The 18,804-nt window shown below is 38.8% G+C and overlaps 1 protein-coding gene across 1 annotated transcript in view; it reads right to left on the bottom strand.

Annotated features, from left to right (window-relative positions):
• Positions 1 to 2,985: 2,985 nt before the first annotated feature.
• Positions 2,986 to 18,804, bottom strand: part of ALDH7A1 (aldehyde dehydrogenase 7 family, member A1) — a 31,954-nt gene continuing 16,135 nt past the window's right edge. The window contains exons 2-17 of the mRNA XM_009321114.1: positions 18,112 to 18,177; positions 16,335 to 16,415; positions 14,225 to 14,348; positions 13,501 to 13,633; positions 12,863 to 12,907; positions 11,769 to 11,846; positions 10,764 to 10,861; positions 9,714 to 9,755; positions 8,289 to 8,383; positions 7,349 to 7,433; positions 6,953 to 7,059; positions 6,082 to 6,198; positions 5,541 to 5,638; positions 5,306 to 5,379; positions 4,302 to 4,377; positions 2,986 to 3,500 (exon numbers count right to left, since the gene is read on the bottom strand). Of these exons, the coding sequence (XP_009319389.1) occupies positions 3,446 to 3,500; positions 4,302 to 4,377; positions 5,306 to 5,379; positions 5,541 to 5,638; positions 6,082 to 6,198; positions 6,953 to 7,059; positions 7,349 to 7,433; positions 8,289 to 8,383; positions 9,714 to 9,755; positions 10,764 to 10,861; positions 11,769 to 11,846; positions 12,863 to 12,907; positions 13,501 to 13,633; positions 14,225 to 14,348; positions 16,335 to 16,415; positions 18,112 to 18,177 (1,374 nt within the window). The 3' untranslated portion in view covers positions 2,986 to 3,445. The remainder of the gene's footprint in view (positions 3,501 to 4,301; positions 4,378 to 5,305; positions 5,380 to 5,540; positions 5,639 to 6,081; positions 6,199 to 6,952; positions 7,060 to 7,348; positions 7,434 to 8,288; positions 8,384 to 9,713; positions 9,756 to 10,763; positions 10,862 to 11,768; positions 11,847 to 12,862; positions 12,908 to 13,500; positions 13,634 to 14,224; positions 14,349 to 16,334; positions 16,416 to 18,111; positions 18,178 to 18,804) is intronic.

The raw sequence follows: 18,804 nt of genomic DNA, 5'->3' as shown, positions 1-18,804 counted from the left end.
TTTGTCCTCTTCCACACAGGAAAGTAAGAGTATACACTTGTGCAATACATGACCAACACATTGATGCAGCACCAATGTGGCAAATGATTCAGAAGACAATCCAGGCAAAGAGGTCTCCTGTAATTTACACGTTATTTTTTTTACATAGCTCCTGTTGAGATTAATGCAGAGACTTGAATAGATTAGAGTCTTGGATCCAGCAACTATGTATAGAATCTCTCATACAGAAGCATAGGCAGCTCCCACAAATTAAGAGTTCTGGCAGCCTGGTGGTTTTGAACCCATCCAGAAACAACGCATAGAACTGAATGACGGAAATACCATGAGAAAACGACGTGATATAATATGAATGGGTCGGTCTGTTAGTACTGAAAGATAACAGCGAGCATTTTCCCAGTTGTTTTAAATACAGCACTGCAGGGCAGCTAGTTGCAAAAACACAGGCTGAGACCTACTATTGGCGAGTAGTATTCCTGGTTCCTGAAAACAGTTCCCGTACCAACTCTGCTGTTAGAAACTGTGATAGGATGCAATAGAATGGAAGAGTAGCAGCCTGCAGCTCACAGGTTTGATTTTTCACTGTTCATTAAAAAAGCAATTGCTCTGTTTGTTTATAAGTAAAAATGACATTAGTAGAATTTGCATTTTTCTTCAGTTAAAAATAATATGGCAAAAAGAAAGGAAGTTACCTGCAAGACTGTTCCCATCAAGGTCATTTCACAGTAAGCAATACTGTGCTAACAAATGAATTATTGATCACGTGTCATATAACACTTGTTATTCACTGGTGTTACACACTCAGTGGTAATTAAGTTTATGCAACAGTGGAAGCCGCTGATAGACCTTGTATTAAAACTGCAAGTTCCATTATGTTGCATATACCAGTAGCTCCAAGACACATTTTATGAATTCTCAAATTGCTTTCCTTGGGTGAGACAACCCAATGACAGCTAATACAGTTTACAATCTCCTGACTGGACTTTCCAAATTAAAGCTGAAATTGAGAAACAGGGTGCTCACAATATCTTCAAACCTTCTTAGTTTAATACTTCATCATAGTCATAACTGCTTATAGGCACCTAAATCCTTGCCAAAACCTATTACAATCTGCAGCTGTCTTTAAAAGGTACTGTCCCCAGAGCCACTTCACTGGAAGTCATTCAGCTAGTCAATTCAGGTAGGATTCTTCGACAACAGGTAACTAAATAAATAGAAGGGTGGAGGGAAGCAAATTGCAAAAATCATCTAAGGAAGTCAAAGCTGCCTGGGAAGCAGATGAAGCGTTACGATTACCTGCTGTAATGCCATGCTAGCAGTATGGCATTGTATAGACAAGGCAGATAACATGATTTTTGGAACAGAAATTCATATACCCAGCAAAAGTCAGGATGAATTTGTAATCTACTTACAGAGAGAGCCCACTATTTGTCTACATAAAGTGGATCTAATACGCTTACTCAATACACAAGTATTTCAAGCTCACTCCCCTGCAAGACCACTCAAGTTTGTGTTGAAGAAGGGATTATTATATATCAAAATGTCAAGTTAACCTTTAAAAAAATGGTTTAGCGTGTGTGCTATAGTCACCCTTTTGATTACATTCCTACATTTTTTCCATTCATATTCATCTTCAGACAGTGATTTGAAGACCAGTCAAACATCAGACTCACTATCCCATTTTTGTTCTGTTCCGTGGCCTGAGTTCACATCTCTAAAGCCAGATGGCAGAGTTAACCTTATTCCTGTAAATTAAACCACTGGACTTGTGAAATTATTTTATCCAAAGAGTAAAAAGGCCTTATTTTCTAGAACAACAGATGTGACATAATGAGGCTATCAAAAAACTATTAATAAGCAGCAAAAAGGGGTGAGTTCTTGAACTTATTTTTCATTGTTGAGACAGTTTCATAGTGACATTCAGTGCCACAGAACAGTGTTAAAGAATACAGCTTCTATAACTTGTGCTATTTTCCGAATAATTAAATTTAGAAATTGGATTGTTTCTTTGCCCTCTATCTGCTAATGATTTACCTGTCTGCTTACGGGATTTGAGTTCTTTCTGTCTGCAAATACACAGCATTCTTTCATGAAATCTGTTTCCTAGTTAAATGACCAAGCACGAAGAACTACAGGACAGACTTCACCTGACTGTAAGAGACTCAATAGGAAAAAAACTTCGGCTGCCTACTGTTTGTTCTGTAGGAAGTGACACCCAAAATACTTTCTGTAATCCAGATGTAAAATTCAAAACACTATGTATTTTAAAACTAGACATTAAGGTGGAAGACGACCAGCTATCATGGCAGTATGTTGGACCTTTAACACCATTTGGATGACATTGCTATTATAAGATCTTAGTGTCAAAATAAATCAAAAGCCAGAGTCCTAGAATCTGAGCCCAAAATGAACAGCTCTGCCATGTTCAGATTGTGGAAATTTGGTACATAAGATTGAGAGGAAAAGGAAACTCCTCCAGAAGTGGTACATTAAAAACCTCAGAAGTTACTCTGTGGAAAGCTGTAATCAGCCTAGTAACACCATGCCTTTTCTCATCCTGGACTCTGAGCAAGGCTCCTAAATGAGCTGCTGATGGCTGTAGTCTTCAGTGGCCATGAGAAACCCCCACCTAAGGTGAAACACACATATACAACTTTCCTTTCCCCGGCAAATCCCCTCTGGAAGAGTATTCCCTCCTGGCTGCATCTCCAGTTCTTCAGCTGGTTTGGTTGTAGCGTGTCACAAGGGCTGTCACTCCTCCTAGCATTAAGAGGAGGTTCCGAGAGACTGCAGCAGCCCTTCGTCTTACCTCTCATCTCCCAACACACAGGGTGCAAGTCTCCTTTGTGAAGGAGAGGCAGGAAAACTAAAGCGGTCCTTTCAACCCAGTGATACTTCTCCCACCTAGCAGCTCAGTGTGTGAAAATGGACAGTCAGCTGAGTGTTCCTGCTCCAAAACAATGAATGCAAAAACCTGGAAGCCCAAGGTATCTCACAAAATCTACCTTTATTTATACATTGAAAAATAGCCCTGTACTGCCCACCCCCCATAGCACCAGTATCTGTAGGAAACCCAGCATGTAGTTTGAAGCACAGACCTACTAGCTGGAAGTATCAGTGAATGGTGGGGAAGCAGGGGATACAGACAGTGTTGATACTGAAATATAGCGATAAGGCAACAGAAGATTATCCAGGCCACCCGAATCCAAGTTTGTTAGTTTCAGTCACCCTCCCTTCTTCCCAACGACCACATACTTCTCATTTGAAGACAGAAGTAGTAATTCATACATTGAAAGTGAAGCAATTTTAAAGTAGCTGATTTTTTGACAGAATTAGTATCCTTGCTGCATGTAAGTTTCAGATAATTAATTTTCTTCACCATGAGGCTTAGAAGGTGCTTGGTTCTGAAATGCTAGGAGAGTTCGTGGCACGGCCGTTCATAAGGCTGTTACTGAAACTTGATGCCTTGAGCCAAAGGTAAATCCTTGCTGTAGTTGATTGTACTGGAAGAGAAACAAGTATTTAGAGACCAGACTTGACCACTAAGACAGATTATGCAGTCCATTTCCTATGTACAAGGCTTCTGATTTCTGTCACACGTATGCCAAAGACTTCTGTAAGCAGTTTGTCTATTTAAAGTTATGAACTGACTTTAGTCCAGTTTTCAATATAGTAACTACGTACAGGGGAAGATCATATTCCCCATTATCTCTCTCTTGATAGATCAAGGAGAAAGTAAAGTATAATTCTCTATTTAAGCTCTTAATAAGAGAATGTCCATACAGAAAAATCAAGGTGGGATTTCTTGCATTCATAAGCCTTTGCATGGAAACCAAAGTTAGCACAGGTAAAAGCTAGGGAGGCCAGCAGAGAGTGGGAATGGTCAACTACTACAGCCTGTCAGGGGATTTATGGATAGATACCCAACATGTAGCTAAATCACCCACCACTGGCAGTAGTGGCCCTCTCACTGTGGTTTCCACTTCCATGTATTTCCTGACAAGTTTCAGTAATTTAATTTTTAGCCAAGTTTAAAATCAGGCAAGAGGGGAAAAAAAACAGGTTTGGTTTCTTTTTTCCTTTTGAGGAACAGTGATTAAAGAAAGGTCTTTATCTAGACCTTTCAAATCATCGTCTACTAGGAACACATGTACATTCTTGCATGAAGAAAAGGCAATTACACTCATACATGGTTAGCTCACATTTAGCAAAGATAACCTCCTGTAGTCAAGGACTTATGTTTTGAACTTTTGCAAGTTTACCTCTAATTTACAATTATTTGGAATTTAAAAAGACTGCTTTACCAAGTAGACCGTCTCATATAAAGTTTCCATGAATCACTTCCAGATTCTCTTCCCCCACCAGTGTGCTTTTCACCACCTGTAGGAAAAAAGGTTATAAATGAAAACTTGAGATTTTTTTTGAGCATGGGAATCTGGACTAACTCCAGGTGAGACATTTTATGAAAACTCATGGGAAAAACAATTCCTTTGCCCTTGTTCTGTATCTGAAATAATTTCCAGAACACCACCACATACAACTCACACAGCTAGCTCTCTCCTCATGCTTGATCCAAAAAACATCTGCCTGGAGTTGAAAGTCTCATCATGCTGGCACCAGAGGACCTTAAGGTATTTTGTTTTAACATGAGACACGATTACAAGAATGTGCTGGTTCTTGTACTGTTTAAATAGTAAGGTGAATATTTCTTCTTCCCTCCCCTCACTTCATTCAGTATATACAAAAAAGAGAAATAAAGGCAAAAATGTATTTAAAGACTTTCTTACAAAAATACTTTATACTGTAATTTATATATACACATGCAAACATACACAACAAAAATGCTCACGACTGTTTTAATTAAAACTGTTTTAAACAGTTTTCCACTCAGCCGCATCTCTAAACACATTCAGAACATACTTCTGAGTTACATTCCCTTGATGGGGGAGGGGAAATGATACATGGAGTATTTAAAAAACAACACAGCTATTTTTGAAAGCTGAATCCAACTACCTCTAGTTAATTTCTGTTTTCTGCTAAAGCAGTATAATTCAAAATTAACTTCATTTGATTTCTTCAGATTTAGTCATTTAAATGGACTGATTAAAACCTTGAAAAATAAGACAAGGAGACCTAAATTATACTAGTTTTACAGTGGTAATGCTTTATTCTCTTCCAGAGTCATTAGAAAAAAAAATCCTCCCAGCTTTAAAAAAAATGAAGCCTGAGGAATAATACCAAGTCTCTAGACCTGATCCTAGAGGATTTCATCGTTTAAATGATAAAGAAAAAAGCATAAGTAACATACCAAAAGCACCTCCAATCTCAGCCCCACTGGTTGGGATGTTGACATTCACAATGCCACAGTCAGATCCCTTTGGCCTACAAAAAGGTAAGACACAATTACTCCTCAGGATCAGGAAAGGCTCCTTCTCTAAAATGAGGGATATAAAATGCTCAACTAACATTGTGCGTAGGTTTATAAAAGACATGAAAGACTGATCTTATGCTTCAGGAAGGTAGAAAAATAATTTAAATTATACCCAAGCCAGCGGAAAATCCTTCCCAAATCCTTGGTAAAGATACTGCTGGAAAGACCTTGTTTTACTTCATTATTCCAGGCAAAAACCTCCTCTTCCTCCTAAAAGGAGGATGTGACAATGGTTAAACCATGACCATTCAAAGCTAAGCAGTTACAAAGAAGCACTGTGAGGAAAAACCCAACATACCACAGCCATAATGCAAATAAACTAAATGCCACTTGGCAAATACACGTGCACCAAGTCGGGGATAGGATACCCCCACCACTGCACAGAACACACAACCTGCTTTTGAGCAGGTTGACGTGAACAACAAAAATCTATTCCTATACAGACTCTCATCTTAACTTCAGTGATCTTCATAGAAAATGTAGCTGCACAGTGAAGTAAGCTATTACAGTGGATATCCCACAGTGCAGAACAACAATTACCACTTCTTCAAGTGCCGGGACAATTACATGAACATGACATACATCTAAAATTTCTCTCCTGACTCTTCTGTTAGCATCCTTGACACCTAACCAATTCCCCGTTGTTATTTTACCTTAAATTTCAGCACATACAGTATGGGGGCAAATGTCTCAGTATGGACAATGGGTGCGTTATGAGGAAGGCCAGTCACAATGGTTGGTTCAACATAGTTTCCAGGGCGATTTATAACCTTCAAAACACATTAAAGAAGAAACAACTGAGTAAGTTCAAACCAGCATCGTGCTTAGTACTAGTGTAGGAAGGGAATCCTTCATGGTCCAATTACTACAGTTGTGCCTAGCAATCAGAAGGTCAGGTCATCTGAGTAGATAACTTAAATTTTACTCATTTAAATATTTAAAATACAGAAGCATAACTTAGTCTACTAAGCAGGTAATCAAATCTCAAAGTCTAGCAGCTGACCAAAAACACTTCCTTTCTCCTTCTTTTACACTGATTAGAACTTTAAAGGTATTAGGAATAAAGAAGGTGCCAGTGAAAGACAAGAACTGCCAGAACGCTAAGTCTATGAGAATTAAACATCCCATATGATGAAGATGTGCAAGCAGCTCTCTTGAATCTTCAGTATTTCCTGAAGTTTGATATTGTGAATTCAGGGACAGAACAGCAATTTTTCTTTGTTATGTGTTTGATATCCACCATTTACATTGCTGTTTGCATTTTCACCATCCCCTGCAACTAGGGAGTAGTGCAAGGAACAGCCAAAAACTCTTAGCTATTTCTTGGAGGAGAAGGTAGCTTCTAAGTAGACCCATCTTTACCCTGAAGACAGGATTGCAATTCAAACATCCTCAGACTGACTAACTTAACATCCTGTAATGGCTGACAGGACAAACTGAGGTACACTCTTGGCCTAAGCCACCATGTTACTGTATTTTTTTCCTACAGCACTAAGTGTAGCAGGGAGAATACAAGTAAGTCACCTTTCCACCATAGACCACGGAGCCACCCTGTTGTTTTGCTTGTTCTACTGCACCAAGGAACATTTTCACTGCTTCTTTGGTATGAAGAGGCCCATACAGAGTGTCAGCTAAAAACAAAAGTTCCAAAGACATACTTTCAGCAAAACCATATACGATTGCAAATATTCTTATTGTTACATTTTGGGAGTAATTATTTCATTGTCAAAGACACGCAGTATTAGCCGGATTCTTCATTTCCCTTTCAGAGTTTGTATTCTAAATGAAACCAGCTATCCTCACTCCCTGGTAAACTGCTAAAATAAAAAAGCTTTGATCTATAATCTCTTTGGAATTTAAACAGAAAGAAACAAACAGAAACTTGTCTCCTAAACCACTGAGTTGGAAATAGCAACTTACAATCCCACGGATCACCGATGCGGACCTGGGCATAGGCCTTAGCAAGCTTTGCCACCACCTCATCATGGATGCTTTCATGGAGGAACTAAACAAAACAAGGCAGGAAGGTTGTAAGACAGCTCAGCCTATGTAACTGTTCCTGAAGTACTACTGCACTTTGAATAGGGCTGAATGAAGTGCGGAGATAGTGTTGCTCATATTCAGCAAATCCCAAAGCTTAAAATAAACACATGAGAAAGGCCTCGAAACAGCACCAAGACCATGAAATGAAGATTTAAAATAAGCAAAGAAAAAAAACCTGTTTTAATTTTACCTCATCTCAGATCAATGGTATCAATGTGTTCTGTAAACTCTTCAGTTAAGTGTTTTAGGACTAATACTCAAGTGATTTTTATTGCTATAATTTGAGGAATCACTGCCCTTCCTATACACCCAAAGTTAATCCGCATCAATTTTGATGAATGTTTACACAATCAACCCAACTCTGAAAAGACTATACTGACACAGGCTGACATTATAACACCTTTAAACTTGTTGAAAATGACTGATTAAAAATTAATAATAAAGCAAGCAACACACACACCCTTGCTTTGCTGAAATCAAAACCCTGCACCAAAACTTGTAGCAGGCACAAGCAAAGAAGCTCTGGCAATGAAAACACAGAGAAATACAGGAAGTATGGTAAGTTTTATTCTCCCGAGTTTTAGTACCAGGTACATTTAGAAACACATACAAAGAAACTCTAGAGCTAGAATTATAGTGGAATGACAAATTACCATCTTATTTTCCCATCATACTGATTTTTGACAAAGTAAAAATGTGTTTCAAAGATTATTTTTTGCTTTCCATAATATTAGGAATTGTTAGGCATTTTCTGAGCTGATTTGGAATTAAGTTTAAATTCAGAGCTACCCAAACCAGACAAAACACATTTACTCACCAGCCTTCTAGCAGTTGTGCACCTCTGACCCGCTGTTCCCACAGCGGCAAATAGAGCAGATGGGATGACTAGGTTCAGATCTGCATCTTCAAACACTTAACAAAAATCAAAACATCAGCATGTTACTGAAGTAAACAGGCAGTTCACAAGACTTAAGACACTAAACAATATAATAAACTAACAGGTTGGTCAAGAACCATTAGGAATAGTCACACTAGCATAGCACACTAAGATATACAGAAACACCTCAAAACTCCTATTACTTTCACACCTGGAATTAGACACATGCAATTGGACATAAATGAAGGTCTGAACAACTGAAGAGAGCCTTTTGCAATAAAGCTTGCAAAGAACCTCAGCTTCACTTTAATTCAAGAAACTACAAGCAATTTCTTCCCGTTTCATCACGTTGTCCTTCTCTCAATGAGAAGACGTCTAGCAGCATAAAGAAACAATGGTAAAGTATATCCAGATGGCATACAAAAAAAGTAGCTAAAACGCACAGGTACACAATAATGTAGAATATAAATGAGCTGAACAAATTCATCTGGCTAGAAGACATTGGGATGTTAAAGCAAAGCTAGTATGTGTAAGCCTCAAAGGATCCCCAAAATGACACTCAGCTTAACCAGTCCCACAGAATTCTCTAAGTATCCAAAATTATTATTAAATTTGGGACAAAGTCCAACCAAACAATGTTTATGCCATCATTCAAAGCCAATTCCAGAAAAAGCAGGACCTTCGTATGAAAAAGGAAACAATTTTCTAAGTATAAAGCAATTTTGTGCTACTGGCTGCAAAGCAGCACAGGAAAAAAGAAAGACCTGCCCAAATGTGGTTTTCAAAAGAGCTTACTATTCTAGATAGGCATTTGTTCATAATATGAGAAAGGTGAAACAGAAGGCTACAACACAACAGGACAGCAATTTAGATATTTATCTAGCTTGTATTTTCTTTCTGCCACATTGCTCAGCTTCACAGTATTTATGTTATGTTTATTTGGGAACTAGATCATACCCTAAGCTACTTAAACCTGTAAAATGTGCTACTGAAATAAATACCTGCATGCTTCGTACTTACATTCTAAAATGCTAAAAATGTGGTGTTCACAAGATTAGAACTATCCTAAAATAAATTTATTTAGCATTGTCCACATCCCAGTACCGGAGCTTCCTGCTCCTCCCATTCCCTTCTTCACGTCAATGGCAAATACATGTAAGAGCTTGAACTTTCATTTTTTATCTAAAACACCACGCCCTCCACAATATTGAAGACAGAAAAAAACCAACATTCTACTACATACTTTTCAAACCCCCAGTGTGGGGGAAAAAAAAAAAAGAAAAAAACCAGACAATTTGCTACAAACATTTGTATACTAACTTCCAAACATCAACTATGGGACTAAATTTCTACAGTGCATATTACCAATAATGGCATTGTTTCCTCCCAGTTCCAGCAGACTTCGACCTAATAAAACCACACAAAACAAGTTATGTCATGCATACATGTATTCACTGCACCTCATTCAGTGAGCTCACACCTAACTAAAGCTAAGTTTCATTAAACATATTTTTCTTGATAGACAGAAAGTTTTAGGCATCACTGTACTAATCATCTAGCCAAAGCAGAAAATTACACTCAGTGCTACATCTGTCACATATTGTGAAGAAAGATACCTGGAGAGCAGCTAGGGCAGAAAGAAGCTTAAAAAAATAGGCCAAAATAGCACTGGAAAGGAAAAGATGAAAACAGAAAAAGTTGCAGCATAAATAGTATCATGCAGACAAAGAAGAGGAGGAGGTGCTACGGAGATCAAAATGCATACATAAAATTTAACCAGGTTTATTTATTTCTCTGGTAACTGTTTTATCTCACATCTGAGAGGAGGAATCACCATCTACTTCTGGATGAACCTTTGCAATCTGATTTTTTGTTTGTTTGTTTTTACACTCCTATGAACTTCAAATGTACAAAATGAGAAAATCCTTCTCACAAGGTTTTCTGTTTAAAACTAAAAAGTTAGAATCCAGCAGCTGTGCATGGACTCATGCCTGTACACTTTTAATTATTTGCAACAAAAACACTACCTCAAAAATCCTAACTTTTCTCCTACATTTATAAGGAGTAAAAGGTGAGGGGGCATTTCTCCATGAACACATTGCCAAAACACCATAGGCCCTGGCCGTTCATCTTGACAATCTCCATACAATTATATTCATGGAACCGCCCTGCAGAATTAACTGTAGGATCATGGATTCATGCATACCCTGGAAAAAACACTGAGTTGTGTGACAAAACTAACGGAAAAATGCAGTATCTAGCTCTGAGCAGTTTCAACATCCCATTTCCACCAAGTTAAAAAAAAAAGCTAACACGAGATAAGTGAAACAAGCTGTTACTTTTAAATCCTATGGGGCTCCCCTGCCTTTTCCAACCACAGAAAGAAATGAAGTGGCAGAGACCCCACACACTCACCAAATCTCTCCTGAACCATGAGCGCTACCTGCTTGCCCACTTTCGTGCTGCCAGTGAAGGACAACAGGTCCATTCGCTCATCTCTCGCCATTGCTGTCCTGCACAATGGGAGACATACCACCACGTTCAATGGAAGAGCAGACAGCTGGTAAAGGTACTTGCACCGCCCACATAAACCAGCTTCAACCACGGAGATCTTTTAAAGTCAGAGCCACTTATTTGAAAATATCAGATAAGTGACTGAGCAGACAGCAGGAAAGCTGCTTCTTAGTCAGAAAAGAGGAACAAGGCTGTTTCCTTCCCCCTTTTCAGACCATAAGAGCATCACCTGTACTAATTTTGAAATTCACTCTGAAGTACGTAGTGAGATCAGCTCCAATGGTTATGTTCCCTAAGAAAATATGCACACCTATGACTTTTTTTAATGCTTACTATCTCTTTTGTCTTCTCTTGAAATGCTCAAAAGATACATCTGAATATACATTTGTACTGGGAATTTCCACATCGTAATAATCCAACAAAACAATTTGATTTGTACAGCTTCCAAGCACAGGTATGCGCCTATGAGCAAGTGCAGAGTCCTATGTGAGCATGGAAAATGGGGAAGTATTCTCCACAAGTGGTCCAAAAGGCCAATGGGCTAGAAAGTGAAAACTCTTAAGAACATGATGAGTGGAATTTTGTATTAGCTGTATTCTTTGGGTGTAAGCACATGCAGAAGTAGAATATAAACTTAGTCATGTCTCTTCATTAAATATCTGGTAAGTTATTTTTTAGCCCCACGATCTCACAACAGCAAGTAGAAATACATATTATGTCTACAGCAAAGCCAGAGTTTCAGACCAGTTGTTCCAACCCGAACTATTCTATGATTCTATAAAAATGATGGCAACAGGTATGTGCATGTACTGGGAACTCCTGGAGATCAGAATAACTTTACAAGTATCCCAAAGAATATTCTTTATCCTCTATACATCTTCACAAAACACAAGAACTGTTACGTACCCAATGTCTGCTCCACCACAAACCAGAGAACAGATTGCTCCAGGCACTTTGTTATCCTCCAAGACTTTGGCAATTATCCTAGAATCAAAGATGTAAAAATTTCAGAGATTTCTGACAGGTGCATATAATAGGGAATGAATCATTAAAACTGTCTGACCGTGCACCTGAAGAAGCTATAGGTTTTTAAAAAGCTGCAGTCTTACAGTTAATTGACACATAGTTTGTACAACACTTAACACACTTCTCTCATCAAGGACTTTGGTGTCACAATCATAGCTCACATAAAAGTAAGACTCTAAAATATATTCATTATGTGCCCACACAACTGGCACAGACAAGCATTAGATCAGTGTGTAAAAACCTTGGCCATACAGTCTTCCACCATTAGAAAGAGACATTTATATAACATCATGGATTTATATAAAATACTCGTAAGTAGTTTGGGGCCATTGTTCTCAGGAGTTAATATTAAAGCTACAAGACTTGCTAACTAGTTCTTTTAAAGGGGCCTATTTATATTTAGCATTTAAAAATAAATGTTATTTGTAGCACACAATAGATAAGTATTTAAAATGCTAATATAGTAAGCAAAGTAACAATAAACCTAGAGTAAGCATCACTATGACATTTATTCTTTGGACTTCTCCTTTTTATCAAGAATGAGTTCTGAACCCTGGAAACACATGCTAAGGTGTTACTAAATTTGGATATTAAAGACTGTGTGAAGGCATCTTCAGGATATAGGTCTACACAGCCAGCCAGAAGAATGTGCCAAGCAACTGGGTGCTGATGTTGGCCTGAGACTCCCAAAAAAAGGGATGATTCTGAAACATGAGTGCGTGATTGAGGGAAGCTGAATTTCATGAGCAATTCATCTTCTGCAAAGAAGCAAACCACATAGCTAGCCCTACTTCAGCAGAAGCACAGCCCTGGTCCCAGAAAAAACTAGCCAACAGTATAGGTAACATCCTATATATACTGTTACTTCTTAGTTAACAAGGGGAAAGCAGTTCTTCTGACTGCTAAGCACTAATTCAAACAGAAAAGAAGTTGCTTAAAAAGCAAAACAGAAAGGCAAAGAAACCAGAACTCACTTTGTAACAGCAACACTAATGAGGGATGTTGTAGGAGCACCCTTCCTAAAAAGAAAAAAAAAATATTTTCTTTTCAATTCTTTGAGAATAAGAAATAATTAAAATATGCAATTTTTATGGTATCTCAAATGCAGCACATTTTTGTTAGGCTGGTTTTCAGGTGTGTTTTAGAACAGGAACTCAAGTGTTTCTTCCCACAGCTAAGCATTCAGAGCTTCTACCGAAATCTGCATGAACAAGAGCTATGCCAGACATTAGAGTGAAGCAGGTAGATAAAAGTGAGGCGGGAGTGGGGAGAGGAAGTACAGTTGCTTATTTAGATTCTTAGTTTTAGCTGTACCAATTCTGAAAATATTAACTGTCCGCTACCACTGCTGCAAGACCTCAGGCTGGGTTCTTTATTAACAGGCCATTTGGCTAAGTCCTGGACAGATCTGCATCCCAATACCTCTTAAAAGAGGTTACCACAAAATAAAACAAAGCTCTTTGATTCTATCTCATGTAGGCTTAATTTCTATTTATTTTTAGGTTCACTTGTAGTCAAATACACAGAAACACCAGACATTTTGTAAAAATGTCATGCCTAATAGCTCTCTAATTTTAAAATACTGTTAGCACGTTGGAGAGCTATATCTTACCAGAGGCAAGCGTTTCCACAGATCATTGCAATTGCGCTGTTCCACCCATAAACCGCTACAGGGAAGTTAAAGGCCGTGATGATTCCTACTAACCCAACAGGATTCCACTGCTCTATAAGGGCATGGCCGGGTCCTGAAAGCAAAGACACAATGTAATGCAATTTGCATGCATTTAATGTTTTTTTTTTTTTAAGAAGGAAACCATGTGAGCAAGGGGCCTAGCGTCACTCCTCTGTCCAGCAGAGCATTAGCTTGTGGAGAACTGTTTTATATGTGCTCTGCAGCTTATTGGAACAACATTAGCTAGATTGTGGGAAAACCTAATAACATGACAACATGAAGTTTTACTATTTTAACTATTCAGTTAACACAATGATGATTGTTTGCTAATCAATAACTGACAAAAAAGTCTCTCATTTCTAAGTACACTGCTGAACTTTTTACATACTTTCCTCTAGGCACCTCCATTAACAAAGACATCGAAGAGAATCTGATGCTTCAAAGAATGGAGAGAAAATCTGCTGCCTCTCTTGCTATACGCCACAGGCTAGATACTTCATTAGGTGGCGCTAGTGCCTACCAGCACATCTATTCCTAGATAACACGCTCCCTAAATAACTCACAGTACAGAGATTTTGCTGCACTACATCGCTGTATATTTAAGATAGAACTCCATCTCTTCATTTGTACAAAAAAACCCACAACACACAAACCACATACTTACTTTCTGAAGGCAAAATAGGTCCACCAATCATTCGGGACAAACCAACAGCATAGTCGCAGACATCAACATACTCCTGCACTTCCCCAACGCCCTCGACAAAAATCTTTCCCATTTCCAAAGAGACCTGATAAAATTAAAAGCAAGACAAAATTCTTTCTTAAAAAATTCCCTTGTATCCCCAATACATTTTGTCTCTCTCTGATGTCAGGTATATCTGTACGCCAAGTAAGATTTAATACACATTCTTCCATTAGAAGAGATTTGCCTCTTCCTGAGTTATTCACAGCTTAAAGAAAGAACACAATAGACAACTAGAGAGGAGTCACATTTCCATACAATAGGAGGACATTAGAAGAGGAAATTAATGAACGGAGAAAATTAAAAACAATCTACTGAAAGGAATATCCAACAGTCATGAGGTTCATAGGCATAAGCAAACTGCTCATTTTACAACATCTGAAAGTGAGTTTCAGAGATTCCATTTTCAGACACTGCTGAAAATGTCTACACATCTTTAGTATTTTAGTAACCTGGGATGTTTCGGAGTTTTTTTTTTTTTTTAGCTGAAGTCAGTCCTAAACTATGTCCTTCTGTTAAAAGCATGTTAGGTGTACACAGCAGACATATAGATTATCAGTGAGAATAAGCTGGTATTTGAAGACATTTTCCTCCAAAAGTGAGAAAATTCACTAATTTAGAAACTGAGAAGTCACCCATTTACCCCCACTCAATTTTACAGTCATGCTCTGATATCTTGGTGCGACTTTCATGCAGATATCACCTACCACTTTAGATTGATGGCTGTACTTTGAAAAAGCTGTTCAGTGAGGAATCAGGTTCAAAGGATTGCCACAAGATTTTATTCCCCATGCAAAGGTTAAAATAAAGGTGATTAAATGTATTTCTAGGTATTTCTATGATGCCTGTGGTCATCTCGAGACAGAAGGAATAGCCCCTATCTGTGACCAGAAATGGAGGGGGAGGGGCATCAGACATATTTACTAAGAAACACAGTGGTGAGTCTTTAAGCGCAGTAGAGATACATCTGGATACTTGACAAGGACATTGTGAGGCAAGGCTGGAAATTTCCAATGGCATATGAAACGGTGGGTTGCCATACCATTCCCTTTTACATATCCTAAAGCCAGGAAAAGTCCTAAAACCTGAATACCTATGGCACAGCTTTCACCCCGAAGTTTCATCCCCTAATCTGGAAGAGCTGAACAGACAACTTATCTGTTTGGGAAAACTAGAAAAATGCTCTGGCAATAGGCAACAAGTTTTGTCCAAGGAACATACAGCAAACTTCTGTCTGTCCACACTCACCAGGGAAGCTGTACCATTTCTGAATATAAAAGCACATTAGCACTCTAATTCCACCACAGAAACTGCTGAGGAGACAACATCAAGGGAAACTGAAGCAGAACAAGGTTTTGTGGGTTAACAATATGGGCTTGACTACACATGGAGTTATTCACTGACAGCCATTTCTGAATAGCAGCACGTATAGGCAAGCCCTGTAAAAGGGAAGTGGCAAGTTCCCCACCTGTCTCCTTTTCTTCCCTAGCAACTAGCAGGTGTTTTAAAGGAGTGGTCCTTCAACCTTTATGTCCTGCACAGCACTGCAAGAAGATCTCATTAAGACCATTTCACCTTCTGAAGTCTTATACCTCCACGTCAGTTTGCAAAATCCTGCAGATCACCAGAAAGAGCTCAAGGTTAAAAGCTCTGTATTAGAGGAAGGTCTTTTTCAGGACACTTTTAGCATCAGACAGTGCCCTACCTGACAGACAAGTGGGAAAACAGCGGGGCAACAGTTTTAACGCTCCTCCAGGCCAGAGTACAGGCTCAGCATGAATTACACTTTCTTTTCCTGTTATATATTATAATTTTCAGTGTAGGATGCCCGAATGCAATCTTACTTTTTTTTTTCTTTTCCTTTTAATTAAAATTTCTTTAGGCAAGCTAACAGAACTAACAGCATTTTAACAATTATTAAGGTTAGTATTGCAGAGTGGTACGTTAAAAACCAAGAAAAACAGTTTTGACACACACCCTCCTACCTGCCCCTCCCCCCAGCGAAGTTAAGCTGCTTCTTAAAACACCTTACCAAGCTTCCTAGAACTTTGATTTTTTGTCTCAGGGCATCACCAATCTGTCGCACTATTTCTCCACGCTTAGGTGCAGGGATCTAGTCAAAACAAAAGAAAACAGGAGAATCTATTTGAGATTGAACATCTGTGACTTCTGCTGCATATATACTGCTAGTTTTCTACCCCTGCAGTAAGAAGTCACTGACAGCCGTGCTTTTTCCCCTATCTTCCCAAGGCATTGTTACTCGTTCATTTTTATCATGCGCACTGCTTTACAAGAAACTGTTTCCTGCCTCACAGACACTGATAACACTGCACACATTTACGTCTGTTCAAAACTTCAGTTCCACTGAATATTGCCAGAAACATTCAGATTATTAGTTCTGCTACTTCTGTTCAGCTACACTACCCACAATGCCCCCAAACAATCAGCTGCACCTCAAGAAACAAGCATATTTTATAAAAGCACACATACCTGGTTTCTGAGCTTTTGAAGTGTACTTAACATCACATTTTCAAACTTCTTGTTTCAGTACGACAATGGCTGCTGACATTTATTTTGTTAGCAGATGCTAAGACACACAGAAGCCTCAATCATGGAAAAATTAAACCCGTATACCAAATATTACTAGATTTTTTTTTTAATGTGGTATCAGTATGTTAGATAATAATCAATAGCCAGGACCAGTAATAAACCATATGCCATGTAACAGGATTTACAGGATTAGAAACTGCTGATGAACAGGCAGCTGGAAAGACGAATACAGAAGTGAGGAATACATAAACCACGCAAGCATATCTCTTTACAGGCAAAATCTTTCAGATAAGCTCATTAAAAAACCCCAAAGTTCACAAACTAAAACCAAACAGCTTTGAGACGAGGCTTTAAAGCATTTGATCTGTTCATTCTTTGTTATCAGTTAAGACTGTTTTCAGATTATTTCCAAACACATTAGGAGCTGGCATGCACTCACCAATGTCGTATTCACAAATTGTAACAAAAGACCACGTACTAACATATCCTGAGGAAGCTGTTGTGTTTGTCCCAAACGTTGTTCTCTTCGGGCAAGGCAAACTACTTTGTTGGATAAAATACAAAATGCCCAATACCTTACAAAATTCACGTTTCAGCTTGTATCAAAGAAGTGGCAGGGAATTATAAAAACCAAGTCTGGCACAGCCAGCAAGAGAATGGATGCTGGCTGGACACAGCTTGTACAGGGACACTGAGAACTACAGCTTGCTAAGGAAAAATAGCTTAGCTATTGTCTGACACAGCAACGTAACACTGAAGTTTTGGAATAATGTAGCTGTTTTGTGAAATACCAGGACAGCTGGTGAACATAAAAAGAACACTCAAAGCCAGGAGTCTTCCTCACCCCATGAGAACAAGATTATCACCACAAGTTAGGTATCCAAATATTCTGCAGACTTCTTGCAGGAGAAGGCGTGTGGCAACAGGAAGTTAAACACACCCACAGGGATAATTTGCTCACTACAAGGTTTCTGAACTTCAGCAGACCCCTTGGCAATGGTTTACAGGCACAAACCTGGGTAAATTTGCCAGGCTTTTCAAAACAAACATTTTCCACAAGTCAATGTCCTCATCTTTGTACCTCGATGGTAATGTGCGCAAGTTGTCTGGGTTTATTTCCCAAGGTCTTCATTGCAGATTTTTGCTTTAATGCAACATACACAGTATGAACATGTTTTTATACCTCCACCTCACAGGGTAATTTAATGGCCTTCACCTGCCAGAGATAGCTTATAAAAGATAAGTCTCTGTTAACTTACATCAGCCCAGACCTTCCACGCCTCTTTAGCCTTCTTTACTGTTTCTTCATAATCCTCCAAACTAGCCTACATGAAGAAGCATGTCAAAGAAAAAGTCAGGAAAACCAAAACCCCAAAACAAATGCCACAGAAAAGCTTCTGCATCCAACTCAAGACTTCTCTAGTGGATAGTACTGCACTACAGAATACCACTTTCACAGGAAGTTTATATCCTGCCATAGTTTGGTCCCAATATGGTATGTTGAGTTGCTTAAAGTTACTGTCCAGGAAAAGTGTATGTGCTGCCTAAACAAAAAAAAAAAAAGTGAGCAGAAACTTTCCTTCATATGACGAAGGATGCTCCATGAAGAACAGTTATAAGGGAGGCATTCATCATATATTCATATATCTTCTTTCATCTTAGATACTACTACTATCAACAATATTAAACAAAGGCTGTGAGGGCTGTCCGACCCCATCAGCCTCACTGGACATCAAGGGCTAACTGAATCCTAATATGCAAAAGGGATAGGTTAGCGCCATAGCACTATTCTCACACTAAAAACTTCCATAAATTTACCACGTGAATGCCACGTTGCTGTCCTCCATACCTGCTCCTGGCCACTCAGCTCCACTGAATAGCCGCAATCCACCCCTGCTCTGCAACTCCCTCTAGAAACAAACGACCACGGGCAGGAGAGGCCCTCGCTCTTC

Source organism: Pygoscelis adeliae, unplaced genomic scaffold, assembly GCF_000699105.1.
Source record: "Pygoscelis adeliae isolate BGI_AS28 unplaced genomic scaffold, ASM69910v1 Scaffold83, whole genome shotgun sequence".
In the NCBI taxonomy this organism is placed as follows: Eukaryota; Metazoa; Chordata; class Aves; order Sphenisciformes; family Spheniscidae; genus Pygoscelis; species Pygoscelis adeliae.
The sequence above is the reverse complement of the archived record's forward strand: the minus strand, read 5'-3'. Positions and strand labels throughout refer to the sequence as shown.